The 21203-nt window shown below is 35.6% G+C and overlaps 1 protein-coding gene across 9 annotated transcripts in view; it reads left to right on the top strand.

Moving 5' to 3' along the window:
• Positions 1–21203, top strand: part of Rdl (Resistant to dieldrin) — a 555185-nt gene that overhangs the window by 523096 nt on the left and 10886 nt on the right. For all 9 annotated transcript variants that reach the window (XM_081727619.1, XM_081727614.1, XM_081727620.1 and 6 more), the window contains 2 exons: positions 768–1052; positions 4103–4263. In XM_081727619.1, coding sequence (XP_081583745.1) covers positions 768–1052; positions 4103–4263 — 446 coding nt within the window. The remainder of the gene's footprint in view (positions 1–767; positions 1053–4102; positions 4264–21203) is intronic.

Genomic DNA, 21203 nt, shown 5'->3' with positions numbered 1-21203 from the left:
AGTTTTATAGTTCTTCAAATCCTGAAACCTTGCTATATCATAAGTATTGCTTTAAGCAGGACATGGAAGTTACATTCCCTTCTTGATTATGTATGTTGTTATCAACTGCTTAGCATAGATCCTGGCAATTATGGAATTCATAATTCATTTAATAGTGCATATATTTATTTTGTTTAAGATTTACTTTTCTGTAGAATACAGGCTTCTTAAAACTTGGAAATTAGACAGAAGTAAACTCTGACAACAACAAACATTTACCATTACTTTGTTACAGTTTCAAAAATATATCATTGCATTCATCATACATGTCTGGTAAACGGCCGAAACTGTGACACAGATTACTTCTTTAGTCAGAGTATATTTTTATTTAAATTATACATTGATTTAGAGCTAAAATTAGAAGCATTCATTTGGAAATCGGACATTATATCTTAATTTGTGATTCCAGTTATTCTTATATTGAACAACAGCTTACTATGACTCTTTCATTGTATATATTTGACGTAAAATTAATTCAACTTATGTAATTAAAAACAAAACAATACATATACAATAAAAATAGCATAGAAAATACAGTTTGTACAGGAAATGATTAAATAATTTTTTTTTTTTTTTTTTTTTTGAAAGCAGTTCAATTCAACAGTTTCATTAAAGTTTTTGGTTAGATAATTCATAGATTAGCGTGATGAATGTTTAGCTGAGTGAAAACTTATCACTGAAAGAGTTTTGATTAATTTTTATTTCAACTCTTTCTTTCTACCATTTAGGAAACTACTCTCGACTGGCCTGTGAGATACAATTCGTCCGATCCATGGGCTACTACCTAATTCAGATCTACATCCCCTCCGGCCTCATTGTCATTATTTCGTGGGTATCATTCTGGCTAAATAGGAACGCGACGCCCGCCCGAGTGGCCCTCGGAGTGACCACTGTGCTCACAATGACCACCCTCATGTCCTCCACAAACGCAGCCCTCCCCAAAATCTCGTACGTCAAGTCCATCGATGTCTACCTGGGAACATGTTTCGTCATGGTCTTTGCTTCTCTGTTGGGTAAGTTACTTTGTTTGTATTCATTGGTTTAATAGTTCTCTCAAACACTCCGAAAAGCATCGTCTTTGTATTTTATCTCTCTATGTACTTCTTTTATGTTCCTTCTCTTTTAGAATCTTTGCTTTATCTTCAAGTTTGCTCAAAGAATTAAGTTTAAATATCGCAGCACAAGAGTATTAAATAATAATAATAATAATAATAATAATAATAATAATAATAATAATAATAATAATAATAATAATAATAATAATAATAATAATAATAATAATAATAATAATAATAAGTGGCAACTATACAGTGAAGGTAAACATTATTATTATTATTATTATTATTATTATTATTATTATTATTATTATTATTATTATTATTATTATTATTATTATTATTATTATTATTATTATTATTTATTATATTTTCATTGAACAGCAACGAGGTCATTCCCTGCATTTGCTATTAGGTTTTGCCTATGTAAGTATTCTGATAACAAATGTATCTGAACACAGTGTTGGATTGGCCAAGTTGAGAGCCCTTGGCGCGGGCCATTAAAGGCTTCATATACAGGGTGTTAATGAGCTATACTGACAAGCTGTAAGAGGTGATTCCTCACATCAAAATAAGAGAAAAAGTTCATATGAACCTATGGGGAAAAGTGTATAGTTTCAGAGCTAGGGTTGTCCAAAATCGCGAAAAAGCTAAACAGGCCCTATTTCAAATTCGAGAAACTGTGGATGGTGGTCCTTATCAGCGTAAGGAAAGCCACTTATACGCAATCCAAAAATGCATATTTTATCAATGTTCAATGGGTGTGCAGGGTATTCTCAACGAGTGCTTTTATCAGATATGCTCTCACAGTGTTTTCAGATATGCCTTGATTACAAAGTGGATCCAAAGTAGGCAAGATGTAAGACTTGACAACAATGCTTCGGAGGGAAGTCGGAAGTTTTAGGAACCGGCAGCTCTACGGTCTTTTGTGTTTGGAATAACGTGTGCTGTGATGTAATTCTTCACGGTTTTTTCCTCGTTTCTTGCACTTATGAGCGTGCAAGAAAATATCGCAGCACGCGTTTTCTCGAATACTAGCGACCGTGCTGCTGACGGTCCTTAGCACTTCTGACATCCTGGCAAAGGATTCCGTGTTCACTGCTGTCAAATCTTATCGTTTGTTTACTTCGGACCAAGCATAAAGTTAGAGCACATCTCCAAATTCGGTTGATGGCATGCTCGGGAATTGCATCATGCAGGGAATACTCTGTACACCTATTGAAAATTGACGAAACATGCATTTTTTGATTGCATATACGTGATTCCCTTTACGCTGATAACTACCATCATCCATGGTTGCTCGAATTCGAAATTGAGTATGTGAAATTTAGCTTTTTCGCGATTTTCGACAGCCCTAGCTCTGAAACTATGCACTTTTCCTCATAGGTTTATATGAACATTTTCTCTTATTTTGGTGAAAGGAATCACCTCTTTCAGTTTGTCAGTATAGTTCATGAACACCCTGTATATATAAAAATTAGCACGTCAGTTGTAAAACGTGGTACAATAAATATGAATAAATATGGTAAAAAACAGATCGAAAAAAAAAGTTACAATAATACTGAGACAATCAAACGTAACCGTGAAGTTATTGATATGAGCAAGGAAGGCCCGAAAAGACTTCTTTCGGAAAGACGAACTTAGGTTTCCGCAACCTTTTTGGTAGGAAGACTCAAGAAAGCATTTGCGATCGTAAGAAAAATTCGACCAAGGCCCACAGGTCCTGCGCCTCGTGATCCCTGCAGGACCCCTCGGGCCTCGGGGCCTTGGCTATCACCAAGTTGCCAACGTGGCCAGTCCGGCACTGTCTTAATGTGATTGAGTGTACCGACTTTTGGATCACCCTGCATAATACAAAGAACACTATAATAATACTTTTAAAAAATATGCACAATCTAACTAATATAATGATAATTTTCATAAACTATATGAATATGAAATGCAGTATATTATACAGTTACCAGTCAAAATGATGGGAATGCACACTCTATATGTTGTTTTGACAACAGGTTCTGGATGAGTACCCTAATTTTAATTAGATCTCTTTGACGTAAAGAGAAGACAACTCTCTGTATAGCATTCAAATTGGTCATTTAAACGAAAGAATCTGTAAAATGTCTAGATCGGTGAGTGTATAAAGACACCATTGCTTAATAGAAAATTCTTATCTGAAATTTTGAATTTATTATTGAATTTATTATATACAAAATTATGAATTAAAAATGACAATGGCTTTTCTTATGAAGTAACTAATAAAGATATTGAGAATAGAGAATGAGAAATTGGTCAAAAAGTGTGTAAATCAAGCAGTTTCAAAGTTAAGCATTACACTTCCGTCTTTTTTTTCCTTACTAATATATAAAAGGACGTGAGCAGGGACGTACGGAAGGGGGGGGACACGGGGGTCCGGACCCCCCCCGAAATTTCGACTTTTTAAAAATTTAGCCTAATTTTAGGGGCAATTTTAGCAATTTTAATATAAAATAGCTTCATATTTAGTTTGAACCCCCCCCGAAATAAATTCCTGGGTACGCTACTGGACGTGAGTTTCTGTCATCAGATTTTCGCATAGAGAAAGCCACCTACAGTTACCATCTTTTGTCCACAGAAAAATCTTCATTCACAAGATCTAATCATATATAAAGTCGTTTTTAGATTTTCGACTCGAGGAGAGGTTGTTGGGTCACACGTTCCAGAGCTCAAAACATATAGAGAATCTCAGATCATCATCTCAGAAGTTATGCAGTCCAAACTACATTCTTGTCTTGCAGATTACAGTCTGTACGAAGAACTTACGCTTCTGCTAGTAGCTTCATAATGGAAGAAATGACTTTCACAAAACTAAGAAAACCGTGTGTGCATAAAGTTTTAGGCTTTTTTTTTAAACGAATTTGCAAAATGAATAGTATCAATGTCTTTGTTATTCTAAGTTGTCTTTTTCTCTTTGCTTGGTCTTTATCCACAGCAGATGTCTTCCTGATTAATAACCATTGCCATGCTATTTCCAGAATACGCGACTGTGGGTTACATGGCGAAGAGGATTCAGATGAGGAAAAACCGCTTTATGGCAATACAGAAGATCGCAGAGCAGAAGAAGGCTGGGCTGGACGCACAACACGCCCCGCCACCGCCTCCCCCGGGTGAAGGTGATCACGCACCCAAACAAACAGTGAGTATCGCAAGCCACAACTGGCCTCTTACAAACTGTGATTTCTATGTGCTACCTGCATTGTAGGATTTTCATTTTGAAAATTAGATTTTAACTTCTCTAATTGAAATTAATCGAAACCAATGAAGAAACGCCGAATGAAATAAGAAGATGGATAAAGAAAAACAGCTTTCTTACAAGGCTGGCTAGAATATTTATTATATAAAAAAATAAACTAGAAAAGTAACGGTTTCGGAAGTATAGCACTTCCTTCCTCAGAGTACACTCTACAACTGAAATCAGAAATAAAATTATATACAATAAAGAAAGGATTGGAAAGAAAGAAAAGAAACAAAGATATTGTATATAATTTTATTTCTGATTTCAGTTGTAGAGTGTACTCTGAGGAAGGAAGTGCTATACTTCCGAAACCGTTACTTTTCTAGTTTATTTTTTTTATATAATAAATATTCTAGCCAACCTTGTAAGAAAGTTGAGTTTTTTTTTTATTCAAGATGAACACAAGTCCATATTATCATAATATCCACGAAGACGGAATGAATAAAAAATAAGAAAACAGAATTATTAAAGATAATTCACCATCATAGGTACTCTGTCATTATTGACCACAACTGAGAAGCTTCCATGCTCCACGATCTTCCGCTAACTTCTTCGTCGTCACGTACGATTTCTTTGTTTTGATATCATCCATTAACTGTAATCTCATTCGCCCCCTCCTTCTCTTTGCTGCCACCATATCTTCTAGCAAATTCCTCATGATACAGTTCCTTTTTACACAATATACCCAGTTTCACTTCCTCTTCTTAATAATAGCTAAAATTGCTTTTTTCTCCCTCACCATTTCTAAGTCCCTCTCATTCGTTTTCAGCTCAAGCCAGCTGATTCTCTCCATTCTTCTCCACACCCACATTTCGAATGCTTCGTGTCGTTTTTCATAGTTTTTGCATAATGTCCGTGTATCTGCCCTATACAGTACAGTACTCCACATGAAGCATTTTATGAGTCTTTTTCTCAACTCTTTATTCAAGGTCCCACAAAATAGTATTTTCTTCCTCCTAAAGGCTTCTTTCGCCATTCCTATCCTTCTGACCCATACACTACAATACTCCACACGAAACATTTTATGAGTCTTTTTCTCAACTCTTTATTCAAGATTCCACAAAATAGTATTTTCTTCCTCCTAAAGGCTTCTTTCGCCATTCCTATCCTTCTGACCCATACACTACAATACTCCACACGAAACATTTTATGAGTCTTTTTCTCAACTTTTTATTCAAGATTCCACAAAATAGTATTTTCTTCCTCCTAAAGGCTTCTTTCGCCATTCCTATCCTTCTGACCCATACACTACAATACTCCACACGAAACATTTTATGAGTCTTTTTCTCAACTCTTTATTCAAGATTCCACAAAATAGTATTTTCTTCCTCCTAAAGGCTTCTTTCGCCATTCCTATCCTTCTGACCCATACACTACAATACTCCACACGAAACATTTTATGAGTCTTTTTCTCAACTTTTTATTCAAGATTCCACAAAATAGTATTTTCTTCCTCCTAAAGGCTTCTTTCGCCATTCCTATCCTTCTGACCCATACACTACAATACTCCACACGAAACATTTTATGAGTCTTTTTCTCAACTCTTTATTCAAGATTCCACAAAATAGTATTTTCTTCCTCCTAAAGGCTTCTTTCGCCATTCCTATCCTTGCTTTTATTTCATGTTCATACTTCACACCATCACTAATAACACTACCTAGGTATCGAAAAGTAGTCACCTGTTCTATTTTCTCTCCTCCTACTTCTATATTTGACACCGACCGCTTCTTTCCAATCACCATAGCTTTTGTCTTTCTCACATTTATTTTCATCCCATATTCTTCACAACTTCATTCACTTTGTTAATGTGAATGTGTCATTCACTTTGTGTCATTACAGGTGTTAATGTTGAACTCATTGAACATTTTCGTGTAATTTTGAATGCATTAATTGTGGTGTTTCCATCAACACAGATGCTTTTATGCAGTATGCAGCAGCAACTAGGCATTTGTATTTACGAGATTATGCATGGTATTACATACCAAGTACGTGAATAAGATTTTGGAGCAGGGGAAAATTGCTATTGCCTCTTGTATGCTTCCGATTGGCCAACTTTCAGAAGAAGCACAAGAAGCAAGGAACAAAGACACTAGAAAGTACCGAGAGAACTTCACACGAAAAACCTCACGTGTGGATAGCAACGCAGATCTCATTCATAGACTCTTGATATCTTCTGATCTGTTAATAGCCAATTTAAGACGCAAACCTCGAAAGAAGGCCGGGCATATAACACGTTAAGTTCTTTCGTTACTTTCATTGCCTGCTTTGAATACAGATGACATTTCCTTAGATGATGATGAATGTAATTCTGAGAGCCCATAAGCATACTTTGTTTCTCATTATTTCCTAACAGCCATTTTAGTGCTTCTCTTTATATTCCTTGCTGTAAATACATTATATGTGTTTTGTGCATCGTAGAACAAAACTGCCACAATAGGGCTAATTGAGATGTCAATGTTGCAGTTATCTTTATTTATGTTAATTCATTACGTATAGAATTTTGTTTCATATTCTAATAAATGTTGATAAGGAGTGTCAGTTTACATTTTGTTTGGAGGACGATAACTAAGGGACATTGTAACGCAAACATTATTATCTACTTAAATGCATATCATTCTCAATTCCTTTAAACATATTTTACTAACGTGTGCTGCAGAACAGAGGGAGAGGGTGCAAAAGTCACACGACATAGGCTAAGGTAATCTTCTAATTCTGTATCCTCTTAATTCGTTAGGTGGCGATAACCCTTTACATCACCTTCAATTCTTCCAAATATTTAGTATCTTTACATGCGTTTGGTAATTTTTTAACGTTTTACATTCTAACTGTCTATGCTAATACATTGGTATTCACAAATCTAGTTCATACATTTTTATTACCAAAACCCGTTCATTCAAATATGTTTATGTTTTGGATTGACAATTGCCTTCCCCCCTACTAATCCATCACATGACGCCCCTGATATCAATACGTACTGGTTTATACTTTATGACCAAGAAATAGCCCACCAGTCACATTTTACGCATATTGGTTCCGAAACTAGCTTCTCGACAATTTCATCCCGCTAGAATCGTCATTGTCACACTGTCCACCGCCGCCCGAGGACCTCTATAAATTGGCTGGACGACGGCAATTCTGTACCAGTTCACTGGTGCCTCTCCTATTGTTTGCTTCGGAACATTAAGAATAACCTAACCCCAGGCCTCTAGTCTGCTTCGGGACTACGCCTTTCCTTTCTCCTGGCCTAGCCTGCTTCGGGGCTTTGTCGGGAATCCCAACCTCAGCCGCTTAGCCTACTTCGGGGCTCTGTGGTCACCTAACCAACCCACTGCTTGCTTCGGAGCTTTGGGCTCCTAACTCCACTCTACCTAGCCTTCTTCGGGACTTTGTATAGATCCTGTCTGCGACCTTAAGATAAAAGACTCCTATAACTAACCTTGTAAATTTGGAGAGATTATTTGTATAGTATTTTGTAAAAATACTTTTTATAGTGGAACTTTTATAATAAAATCCGGTAGTGGGAGTCGATTCCGGACGCACTTTTTTATCAACGCTCTACCTTTAACCTATATGGAACAAAGTTTTACAGTTTAGTGTTTATTTTTAATATCTAGTTTAAAGGAGGAGGGTTAAAACCTGGATTCTCCTTTGCGTACACAACTGGTCTACAGGACTCTTACATTAGTAGTTTTATACAAGAATTATTAAATCGTCAGATTTTACATGAAGAAATTGCCGTAATTTTTTTTCCCCTACATAACCAATCAATTTAACAAGAAGCCTCATTCCAACTGAGAAACCTTCAACTAAAAGTGCAAAATATGTTTATAAAGTGGTTTGATCTTCCTGATGAACAAGGCCATAACATCAGTAATCGAAACTGCCCATGAACACTTTTACAGATGCAATCAACAGACGTCGCGTTTTCACTAATCATTTTAATAGTCTAACTACAAATATAATTGATTTCAATTCATTATTGAGATTAACCATATTTGTGCTAGTCTTCAAAGTATCACAAAAGTAATAAAGTACATTTTTCATATATAGGGTGTTTCAAAAGAACACCGACAACGTTTGGGAGGTGATTCCTGACATCAAGATAAAACAAAAAGTATAGACCCACCTAGGTGCACAAATGTTTCCTTTCGGAGTTATAGGCTGCCGAAAACATAAAAAAAATTAACTTTAAAGGTCCATAGCTCCAAAACTATGGGACCTACTGTAGTCGAGTCAAGACTTCACGTAGGAAGTAGTATGTGCTCTATCCAAATATCCGAGTTTCAGACTCCTGCGTTACTTCCGCAACAATTTTTATAAAGGTAGAGTACTTCAAATTATATGCCCGTAACCAAACTCTCTCTATAAAAATTGTTGCGAGAGTACCTTACGATTCTGAAATATGTAGTTTTGGATAGCACACATATTAGTTCTTAAGTGAAGTCTTGACCCGACTACGGTAGTCCCGTAGTATTGAAGTCATGGAGCTTTAAAGATCATTTTATCATGTTTTCGACACCTTATAACTCCGAAAGGAAACATTTGTGCATCCAGGTTGGTCTATACATTTTGTCTTATCTTGGTGTCAGACGTTGTCGGTGTTGTTTTGAAACACCCTGTATATAGAACAGAAGAGCCTATTATTTGAAGACAAGGCGTAAATGATGTTGCAAAAAGTCATTATTTCTATGACACTGTTTGTGGTATTTCTTGTTGTTTTCTATCTCTGAGTATTCATAATATCCAGTGAAGAAAGGAAAGGTTCTAGCTCCTGATGATCTAATAGTCTCATTATAAAGTTTCACGATGTTTGTATTAGAATTCATCCCTAAGGACAATAGTAGAAAATTCTGTTAGATTTCGGGTATCAGGTTGTGAAATGAAATTCCGTCTCTTAAAGAATGCCGTATCACTTTAATTACCTACGATCTTCTGTGTAAACTACCTACGCACGAGGAGAGGGAATTTCTTCCAACCAGAAGTTCAACTTCTTAAGAGTGAAGGAAACTCTATTTCGTCATCGTTAATCAAATGGAAAGCGATTGTGCTTCCAGATATATATCCCTTTCTAATGAATCACAAAAGCTATAATTTTTTCCGCTCCCAACTCGATGAAACACAAGAAGAGAGTTGCTCAAAATCAGAAATAATGTTATCACTTTTTTTTTTTTTTTTTTTTTAATTCTGCTTATTCCTAAGCAGGATTTCTATTCCATTTGCTATCAAAGAACAGCAATTTCACAACCTGAAGAAGATATTTTGTTCGTTTCAAAATCACGTATCTCTAACTCAGACCCTCATTAATACCACCTAAAGACTATTGTGGTGGTGTTCTACATTAAAAGGAAATAAAAAGATAGAAGAATTTGCGGTTTTCAAAAGTCGAGAAACGAAAATAATAGGATAAACTTGGAATTATAGTAATCCACTCCTAATGTTGCATGAAACAAAGGACCAATGTCTTTGAGATGTTCCTAAAAATTTACCGTTTGCAAATAATTTATAAGAAGACGAACTCAGATGACTCCCAAAAACAAATTATACAGTTTGTGTACAGTTTTCTATTATTTTCTTTCACGTAAATATCCTAGCATCTTAATTCTTTTGTATTTTGAATCAAGCAAACAATTTAATTGACTATTTTAAATTTCTTCTCTATTTTTTAAGTTTTTCTTAAATATATTAGCTGAACCTGCACTGTCCAGTCAGCGCATCGTTCTGTTATAACCATGAATCTCCTTCCCACTGTGCATGTCTCCTTACACAGTGGATAGACAAACATACAAACGTAACATTTAATATACAGCACTTTACCAAAAAGGTCCAAAATATACAGGAATACTAATTTATAACAGCTTACCAATCAACAACAGCTTACACAACTCAAAATCTGATCACCTTTTTAAACAAAGACTAACAAAGTACCTACAAGAGCACTGCTTTTATACTGTCACGGAATTTTATGAACATGCTCAAGCTAGAAACTTGTAGTTGTAAATCAATAGGAAGGTATTTATTTTATTATTACATGAGTAGTTATTTTTATTTATATATTATTATAATCAAATGTCTTCAATACGTGTTTCTTAAATACTAAATGAAGATAGCATAATGTAATTTTAAAAAACTACAGATTCTCGCACTATGAATAAAACCAGGTAGATGAATAGATAAGGTATGGTATTTCTATGTATATATATGTATCATGTTGTAAGACTAATGTGATGTATAAGGAACTATAGTAGTAGTTTATTATATAGACAATAATAGAATTTGACATGTTCTATACCGCATGTACAAATGTACAATACTGTCGTCTCCTGTATGCAAAATAAATAAATAAATAAATAAATATAGATGTTGGAGTGAGGTTGTGGCAGATTTGTAGAAGTGACATGATATCAAATAGAAATATTTTTTTTTCTTATAAATCCATATCCATCCGTGTACGCATCATTCTGGCTCTTGAGGCCCTTGAAGTAGGTTTTACCATTCAAATTTAAGCAAAGCGCCTGCAATGTCCGTCAACCCGCTGTACGTAACTGTTCTACTAGTTGCCTAACAAGGTTATTAATCTTCCCTTCGCCCTAACTACAATATTAATCTTATAGGCTCAAAAAAGTCCCTAAAATGTTGAATAGAGCAATAAGGGCAGGATTTTTGAAAATTTGGATAAGAACTGGCAGGTCTACACAAAATTTGAAACAGACGTTTCTAGAGCTTGTGGTTTCCGAAAAAGATTGGCCACAAACATATAAACGGAATTGACCACAAACATATAAAGCTAGCATTTTAATATATAGGTTTTTGAGTTTAATGTTAAATGATTGTGCACCGAGGCTAAGAAAGACGGTGATGATGTGATGAATGATAATGATGGAATGACGAAAATGGGAGATCCCCGAGAAATCCCATGGACACAGTGTTTGTTCACCACAAAAGACATTGGGAACTGGAAGCTGGGATAGAACAGGAGAACCCATGCGGCAGAGGTGGGCACTCTACCACTGAGCCACCACAGGCCTATGTTCCTTTTTAACATGTATATGAGACATATATCTACAGTTTACTTTGGGATACGAACTACGTTGCTCTCACAAGGAATCAAAATCAGGACCAATCATACTAACATTACGATACTCGTGGTTAACTGGATAGCGGAGCGGAATATTCGTGCTGATGCCTGGAAGCAGCCTATGTAGTTCGAATTCCATGTTAAACTGTAGGTCCCCATCTCATAGATTTTGGATGATGAAAGTGTCCCCAAACTCTAAAAGAACAAATGAACTAAATACTAGGCTATTAGGGAGTTCTTGAGAAAATGTTTAGGAACTAGGAAACAATATGATTCTTAAAATAAGAAAAGAAGAAGACATAGAAATTTTTAAAAAAATGTTTTATCCAAAAGAGGATGGAGATGAGGTGCTGATAGTAATAAAATTCAAACTGCTACGATAGTGCCTTGAACAGAACAGAACAAGAAATATTCCAATTCGTTTAACTAGGTTAGAGTCCCAAGTTTTCTCCACCGCATCTGGCCCCAGATGTGCTCTGCTTTTCTTAAGTTCATCTTCAATTGCCGCAGCGCATTTCCATCCTATAGCGAGCAACTGTACATAGAAGCAAAAAGGACAGGGCAGTTGAGAAAAAAAGGGAATAAGAGAGAGACGCGAAAGCAGGACAAGAAAATTGCTTTGCTAAGAGACAGAAAGCACCTGGTGCCCAACTTCTTCTGTAGCAAGATTTGTTTTTCATCAACTAAGGGATATTTTGTAGTAATTACAAAGCTAGTGATTCTATCTTCTTTTTTTTTTTTTTTTTTTTTTTCTCCTTTCTCACAAGAAGTCGGTCATTTTGAAGTTTGTTTGTAACCGGCTGGAGTTCGTGGTCCATGTTCGGGCTGTCATTTATTTGTAACCGTCCTAAGTTCAAGTCGCTGTTCGGGCGTCCATTTATTTGTAACCAATTGGAGTTCGTGGTCCATGTTCGGGCAGCTATTTATTTATAACCGCCTGTAGTTCTGTTCGCTGTCCTCGGCTCGTGGTATTACCAATAAGTATACTCCTGATACTTTAACTTACCTGGACAGGACGACGAAGACCTCTCCAAGAAAGGTTACAAACTGTTTCCCAAAAAGCTCGTCGGTCTCAATAATGAGATGAGCATTAGGCGCCGAGAGGTTCGGGTGTCTCGTCTCGAAAACCTCACGGACGATCAGACGGTCATCCAGACCATAACGCACACAAACATCACTCATACAAACAACGAAAACACACTGGATTAATTGACACTATACTTATTTATTAGAACACTATTTTGAAAAAAAAAATAACGAAGAGAAATGAATACAACACTGGACACTAATAAATTTTGCCGCGGAAATTACGTTTTGCCCTATTCGGGAAATATAGCCCTTTCTATATAAATGATTATAATTCAGGTATCACTATAAATACTTTGCTCACACCATTAACACACTTGGGGGATTAGCACTGGGGAAAAGTTGTCTGGATCGTCCCACGATGAATCCAGTTGTTACGCTGAACAGTCCTGCAGCGTAAAGGTGAATCTTCAGTAAACACACAAAAGAAGATCTCTATAATGGAATACAGATATTGGAGGGCGCGTATATAACATTTTAAACGCACAAGGTCTGAGGACCTGGGATTTCACTGATTGGGGCTAGCCGTAAGAAATCGTCCTTCACCGGCTAAATAGCTTGTGCCCCTTAACACAACTTATGTTTGAAGTTCAACGCGAGATGCGTGGTTGCATCTTCCAGACCTGGAGTCAAACTCCCTGAGCATTCAAGCTCAAGCTACGGATTGCAATGGTCAACAGAAAAGTGTTGGCAGTTCATTTCAAAAATTACTCAGTTACTCACCTGTATGCACATACAAACAGAATACGGAAAACAATTTATGTTAATTTTAGTCAACTGCCCATAATGCACTAGACACTGCGATAACTTTGGCGTGAGAAAGTACAGATAACGGGCTGGAATACAACGCAGTCGGCGCCACTTCGGCTACTGGGACATCTGGTCAGCCCATATTTCTCTAATCTATTATAATGTTTCCATAAGCGATTAAAGAAAGCACTTAATTCAGTTCCAAATAACTGCAGAATATATACTGTGCATATAATGAGTCAGGGAGAAACACTGAAATGGTTAGTCACTAGCTGAAATGTTCTCACTAAAAGCAACGTTTTAAATATATATATGAAAAAATGATGAAAGACTTCTTTGTCCAATTGTGTGGGAAAGAAGCAATTCCCACCAAAGAAAGAACTTATGTGCGTTGCAGAATAAAGTATAAATTGAAAAATAATGATCACTGTCTTGACGAAATATACAGAGTGTCCACAAAAAATCCTTCTATAACCTGGCAGCGGTTATATATGGCGTCTGAAACGTGGAACGACCTGTCGAGTGCACACGTAGACAGGTTGAGAACCCTTGGCCGTATGACGAAGTATGAATAAAATTAGGTTTTTCACCTGAAAATTTAAAATAAGTTAGTTGGCAACACTGTCATATGGTGTGAGACTTACGTGTATAAACGATGAATGGTTTTTCACCTGAAAAAGGGCTATTTAAAATAGTTAAAGAACTTATTCACTCACTACAACATGATGAGGTTCCTGCATGAGCAATGTCCAATCCAAATGTTCCATAAAGTAATAAGATCCTCTTGAACAGTTGGTGCAGTTGGGTTTCCTTATCTTCCGTTTCTTCACATGTTGAAACCATGCTGTCTTCCTGTGTTGAGTATCCTCCGCGATTCTCCAACGATGAGTTGATGAGGGGAGAAGGGGAGTTTTTTTTTTTTTTTTTAACACTGGTGTGAGAAACGAGACATGGTTATAACACCTGTATGATAACCTTTTTTTTTTTTTTTTAAGTTCGCAGAAAGCGTTTATAGGGCTATTAAAATTCTTACCTTTTTTTTTTTTTTTTAAATACAAATACTTTTCGTAAAATGTTTAAGTGTTCCGTTTCGATCACTTTATTTGATATAATATGAAGTAAATACGTTATAGGGCTATTTAAATGTTTTTTTTTTTTTAAACACTAATAAATTCTTTTCATAAAATGTTTAAGTGTTCCGTTTCGATCACTTTATTTTGTGCAATATGAAATAAATATACACACACGATAACTATTCATGAAAACATCAACTTAAAGAATTTATCAAATATCTCAATAAAAATTAGTAAATATACTGATATCTGTATTTAAAATATCAAAATGTGAATGAATAAGCAAATAGCAAAACATATTAAAGGTACTGAAATATTAAAATTATTATTAAAGTTTCGATATCACTATAATATATTTGAAAAATATCAAAATCATTGAAAAAGTTAAATGAATGGAAATGTAAACACATGATAAACTGACAATATATAAACAAAATAAGATTTTCACCTGTATGTCCATTTTTTTTTTAACTGTGCCTCGTGTTGTTTGGCAGAAAAGAACGAAAAATCGTTTTTCAAAATAAAAAAAATAAACTTAAGTGTCAAAATTGACGTTCATAGTAATTCCAAGAAATAAGCATGATTCTGCATATCAAAGAAAAGATCGTGATTTCGTTGACATGTACGAAGAAAATTTGGCACGCCATAAGATCAAATGCCATCTGCTCGTCGAGACTTTAGTTCGATAATGCTCAATACAACAAATGATTTTATTCTGAAACAAAGTTATTATTAGCTTAGGCCTAGAATAATGATTGTTGTTCACTTCCAAAAACGTAAACATTGTAGGGTTATCAGAATAGATGGGTATTATCTGCAAAGAAATTTATTAATAAAGCGTTGAAAACTATACAGTGTTGATCCAAGTTTCTCAAAGGTCTGAATCAAGGAAGTTGACTCACTAGTCCAAACATTCCTGAAAATAAATGGTCATTACGTCATGAATTGACCAAAACCATAGGTGGGAAAAATGTGTAATACTACACGTACTTACACACAAAATATGCCATCGACACCTGCGAGGCAAAAAAACTAGAAACGAGGAAGGCCTGCAACCATAGGCACTTACAAAATGTTTCTATACATAACTGAAATATCAACACTAATATTCAGTAAAATACACGTATGTTCCCTGGAACATAACGTACATCATCCACCTGGAAAAAATGTGTAAACACACAAAATACAAATGCTCTCGTAGCATCGTAAAATATGTCTCTAAAAGACAAAATACATGAGACCTATTAAAAGAAAAACATGAGATACAAACAAGAATATAGTCAACGACATTACAACTCTCTGGTTGGTCTGAAACATCAAGATAAAATTCCCTACAAAACAGCTGTAATAAGCTTCCTTAGGCATCTTCGCTACAAAATATTTAAACTGGTATTATTAATGCATTAAAATTCAGTCATCGAGCATACGAAATAATTGACAAAGTAATTTTTCATAAAACATTATGGCTTCATGCTGTTGGAAAGAAAATAAGTTTATTATTCGGGAGCTATATCGAATTCGAATAGTTTCTAGGACATACTGGAACTAAAATACAATTTTCTCAAGATTAACATGAAAAATAAACATTACAACTCATTAGCATACAAGTACACAATATAGTTACGATTCATAAACATTAAAATATTCGCTGAAATGTTACTACACAATAAAATATACTCAAAATATTTAACCTAAGGATACACATGGTTAGTTACGGGTTACTATAAAAGAAGAAGAGAAATGAAAAACTATATTTTGCGATTGATGGCGAAAATACAGTTAGCTATGGAATATCCAATGGATTAGCCACATCCATTTTTGCAACAGATCTGCAATTCCAGGAAAAATTGCATCCCTAAAAAAAATATTTATATTTATCCCCATAAAATATCCTACCCGAAGAAGTTTCCCTACGGTCGTTCAGTGGTCTAGAGAAGACGAAAAAAAAAATGTTAATTAGAAATTACAAGAAAATACAGAAGTTAAACATATTTCCGCATATATATTAATATGAGGGGAAAAACGACCGTTCACCATCAGAATATCTGTTCATATAGTTCCTTCTACAATAAAAAGATTACTGCTTTCGTTCGGAGAATTATACTATTCACACGACATTCCTACACACACTATTAGCTAGCAAGGAAATGTCTGTTTCACTTGTTTAAGGCTTAGCCTACTTTCCGTTCTAAACTTTTCTCTTCGCACGAATTATATCATGTCACATCCTGGAAATTCAAATAAGTCAAAATCGGGTAAATGACGTAAATGAGGTTCAATCAAATTACAGTAAACATTTCAAAATGAAAACGGGAATCTAAGATTAACACTGAAAAAGAAATTTAACATTGGTAATTGTAAAGTTTCATGTTCTACGCATGAGATTACGTACTAAGTTTTAATCACAAATATAAAATGTATATATATTTAACAACCAAAAGTTTTCTTATCCTGGGCATCTCGATAATTTTTTTTTTTTCTAAAAGAAAATCAAACATTAATTCTAAATAACATGTAATAACATATTTAAGAATTTCGAAAGTGGGAAGGGATCCTAGAAAGGGATTTAAAATTTAAAACATTTAATAAAAATATGTTATAAGGCCAAAATATCTTCCCACTGGCTGAAGGTACGGAAATCGCGCCAAGATTTCAAATTGCTTTTAAAATGCAATTCCCCTACGTATGTGATACGTTAATTATTTACTAAAAAATCCAAATTCAAACATCTGAAATGAAAACAAGAAAAAATTAATGACATTAAACTAATAGTAAGTCAGTGATAAGGTTTGCAACACAAATGCACAGCTGACTAAGGTATGAAGTGCTACACGGAGCAAAGACAAAAAAAAGAAAAAAATGAATCAGCTGTATATCACCCGTTATTCGTAACCATAAACACAAGTGGTTCTACAGTCTGGCGACTGCCTTATCAAAATAAAGAAAGAAAAACGTGTTATCTGCTCATTGCCGAACAGTTAAAAGCTAGAAGCAAAAAGGAGTTTTAAAAGAAATGCGTTGCTCTTCTTTTCGTGTCCAGGTGTTCTATCAAAAACTAAAAGCAAAAAGGAAGAAAATGAATACATGTTTATCGCTTAGAAATGCGTCGCTTTTCTGAAAGAAAAATTTGTATCAACACACAAAGTCTTGGTTACTTTTTTTTTTTCTATGATTGCTGTTTCTGCCTTGGTAACTGCAGTCTGTTCGTTTATTTCTACGATGTTTACCTCTATGTACAAAAATACTCTTAATGTTCTCACTCAAGTTGCGTTTCCAATCTCGTTTGTGATAACTCAGGTTACGTGGCTGTGATTTACGACTTCTTTTGTATCTGTTATTCTTTCGTATGCGCTCTCGGTTCTGATTCCCTTTAAATTTCGTATTGTTTACGATCTGAACTTGGTATCTTTGCTTATTACAATAACTGTAACTTCGTTTACGCTTTTTCTCTCTGTGGTTTGTGACAGCTGTTTTTATGCCCTTACGACCTCTGTCGTCTACAATTATATGTTCGTGGATTTCACTACTTCTATTACAAGCGGCGTCACTAGGTCCTGAATAGATAAAATCGTTGCCAGATTTGTTACGAGGTTGGTTTAGACTGCCTGTCTCTGGTTGGAGTTCAGATTCCTGCGTTTCCTTTTCATTAACAATGTTAGTCTCTAGCTCAGGTTCCAATTCCAATGTTTTGTTTACGCTAGGAATATCAGTCACTAACTGAGGTTCAATTTCCGGTGTTTCGTATTCAGTAGGAACATCTGACTGTACTTGGGGTTCACATTCCGGTATTTTGTTTTCAGCAGTTTCCGTTTGCTGACTATTTTCACGAAACACGTCCCGTAAAGCGTCTATCTTTTGACCTAAATCACTCTTTAGCTCTTTTCCTAATCTATCTAAGTTTTCTTTATTCTCAGCACGGGACTCTTTACTTTGCTTTATATATCTATCGACACTCTCTTTAAACTCAGCACGGCTTTCTTTATTTTGTTTCAATAATTCTTCAAGAAGTGAAATCACCCTAGCCATCGCATTAAGTCTCTGGTGTGCCATCTTGAACAAGAATAAAGCTTAAAACATACAATTAGAATAAAATGAACTATCACAAGAATATATGATTAAAATCACCTGAAAAAGATTTTTTTTCCAGATTACTGGTACTAAGCTGAAAGAAAAATGATATATTAAAATATTAATCTTATATCTATATTCGAGCACCAACGGTCTCGATTCGGGTCGGTAGTTCGGGCGTCATTTATTTGTAATCGATTGAGTGTTCATGTCACTGTTCGGGCTTCCAATTATTTGTAATCGACAGTTGGAGTTCGTGGTCCATGTTCGGGCAGCTATTTATTTATAACCGCCTGTAGTTCTGTTCGCTGTCCTCGGCTCGTGGTATTACCAATAAGTATACTCCTGATACTTTAACTTACCTGGACAGGACGACGAAGACCTCTCCAAGAAAGGTTACAAACTGTTTCCCAAAAAGCTCGTCGGTCTCAATAATGAGATGAGCATTAGGCGCCGAGAGGTTCGGGTGTCTCGTCTCGAAAACCTCACGGACGATCAGACGGTCATCCAGACCATAACGCACACAAACATCACTCATACAAACAACGAAAACACACTGGATTAATTGACACTATACTTATTTATTAGAACACTATTTTGAAAAAAAAAATAACGAAGAGAAATGAATACAACACTGGACACTAATAAATTTTGCCGCGGAAATTACGTTTTGCCCTATTCGGGAAATATAGCCCTTTCTATATAAATGATTATAATTCAGGTATCACTATAAATACTTTGCTCACACCATTAACACACTTGGGGGATTAGCACTGGGGAAAAGTTGTCTGGATCGTCCCACGATGAATCCAGTTGTTACGCTGAACAGTCCTGCAGCGTAAAGGTGAATCTTCAGTAAACACACAAAAGAAGATCTCTATAATGGAATACAGATATTGGAGGGCGCGTATATAACATTTTAAACGCACAAGGTCTGAGGACCTGGGATTTCACTGATTGGGGCTAGCCGTAAGAAATCGTCCTTCACCGGCTAAATAGCTTGTGCCCCTTAACACAACTTATGTTTGAAGTTCAACGCGAGATGCGTGGTTGCATCTTCCAGACCTGGAGTCAAACTCCCTGAGCATTCAAGCTCAAGCTACGGATTGCAATGGTCAACAGAAAAGTGTTGGCAGTTCATTTCAAAAATTACTCAGTTACTCACCTGTATGCACATACAAACAGAATACGGAAAACAATTTATGTTAATTTTAGTCAACTGCCCATAATGCACTAGACACTGCGATAACTTTGGCGTGAGAAAGTACAGATAACGGGCTGGAATACAACGCAGTCGGCGCCACTTCGGCTACTGGGACATCTGGTCAGCCCATATTTCTCTAATCTATTATAATGTTTCCATAAGCGATTAAAGAAAGCACTTAATTCAGTTCCAAATAACTGCAGAATATATACTGTGCATATAATGAGTCAGGGAGAAACACTGAAATGGTTAGTCACTAGCTGAAATGTTCTCACTAAAAGCAACGTTTTAAATATATATATGAAAAAATGATGAAAGACTTCTTTGTCCAATTGTGTGGGAAAGAAGCAATTCCCACCAAAGAAAGAACTTATGTGCGTTGCAGAATAAAGTATAAATTGAAAAATAATGATCACTGTCTTGACGAAATATACAGAGTGTCCACAAAAAATCCTTCTATAACCTGGCAGCGGTTATATGTTCATTGTTAAAGGTCGGAAGTAATTTTACTTACGTACATTCAATTCCAGCGATACTGCTCTAACACAAAGCAACACTGTTATTACAAGAGTCAAAACAAAGTTTAATTCTATTTCCATCCAATGTGGACTTCTCTTCTACACTTAAAATTTAAGTTGTTTTTTTTAAATACTTTCTCAACCCGTCAACTGACTTAGTAAAAGGGAGGGAAAGAGAGAAAATTAATATTAGAGGGAAAGGTGAGATTACGTTCCTTCTTTACCGCTCTTCCCTTTAAGATTTTTCTTCCCACTGCCTTCTGATGAAGAAGTTACGAAAGTACTTACAATATAATTCTTTATGTGTAATTTGTCATAATGTTTTATTTAATTTCTGATCACTTATTGGTCTTCCATATCCACTTCTAGATTCCTTTCTTCAATCACCCAATGTTATAAATAAAAACGTAAGGCAAAAATGTTCCATAAAACATTGTGTGTATGTGTTTGCCAGAAATAAATGTTGAATGCTAACGTTCAACACGACTTACTGTAACACTCAGTGACACTTGTCCCTCTAATGTTCAATTTCTTCTTTCTTTTCTCTCTCTCCTTCCAATTCAATCACGGCTTGATATTAAGCATTTATACAAGAATACTTAAATTTTTCCTGTACAAGAAATTGTTCACATTGGATTCATTTATAAAATACAGGAATGTTTATGAAAATTGCAACACCCAGAAAGACCTACGCTAGAACAATGAAATTTATTCCAGAGATTAGGTACATGCCAAGATACATGTAATTAGAATTACAGAACTGTACATCAACTATGACTTTAAAAAAATCATTATCGTGTGAATCCACCATGTCCTGAGATCAGCGCCTCTATACGTCTTGGCATGGAATCAAGAATGTGCTGGATATCTTCCTGGGGAGGGGGGGGGTATTCTGCCACGCGGTTTGTATATGAGTCCACAAGGCATCCACATTTGCCGGTGGCGGACCGTGACGAAGTGAAGTTCGCGCCCAACCACTTCCCAGACATGCTCGATGGACGACACATCAGGCGACCGGGCAGGCCAGGGAAGTAGTGATACCTAGCGTTCTGCGAAGACATCTTACA

The sequence above is a fragment of the Thermobia domestica genome, chromosome 10 (genome assembly GCF_964235325.1).
Source record: "Thermobia domestica chromosome 10, izTheDome1.hap1.1, whole genome shotgun sequence".
NCBI lineage: Eukaryota > Metazoa > Arthropoda > Insecta > Zygentoma > Lepismatidae > Thermobia > Thermobia domestica.
This window is presented reverse-complemented; position numbering and strand designations above follow the sequence as displayed.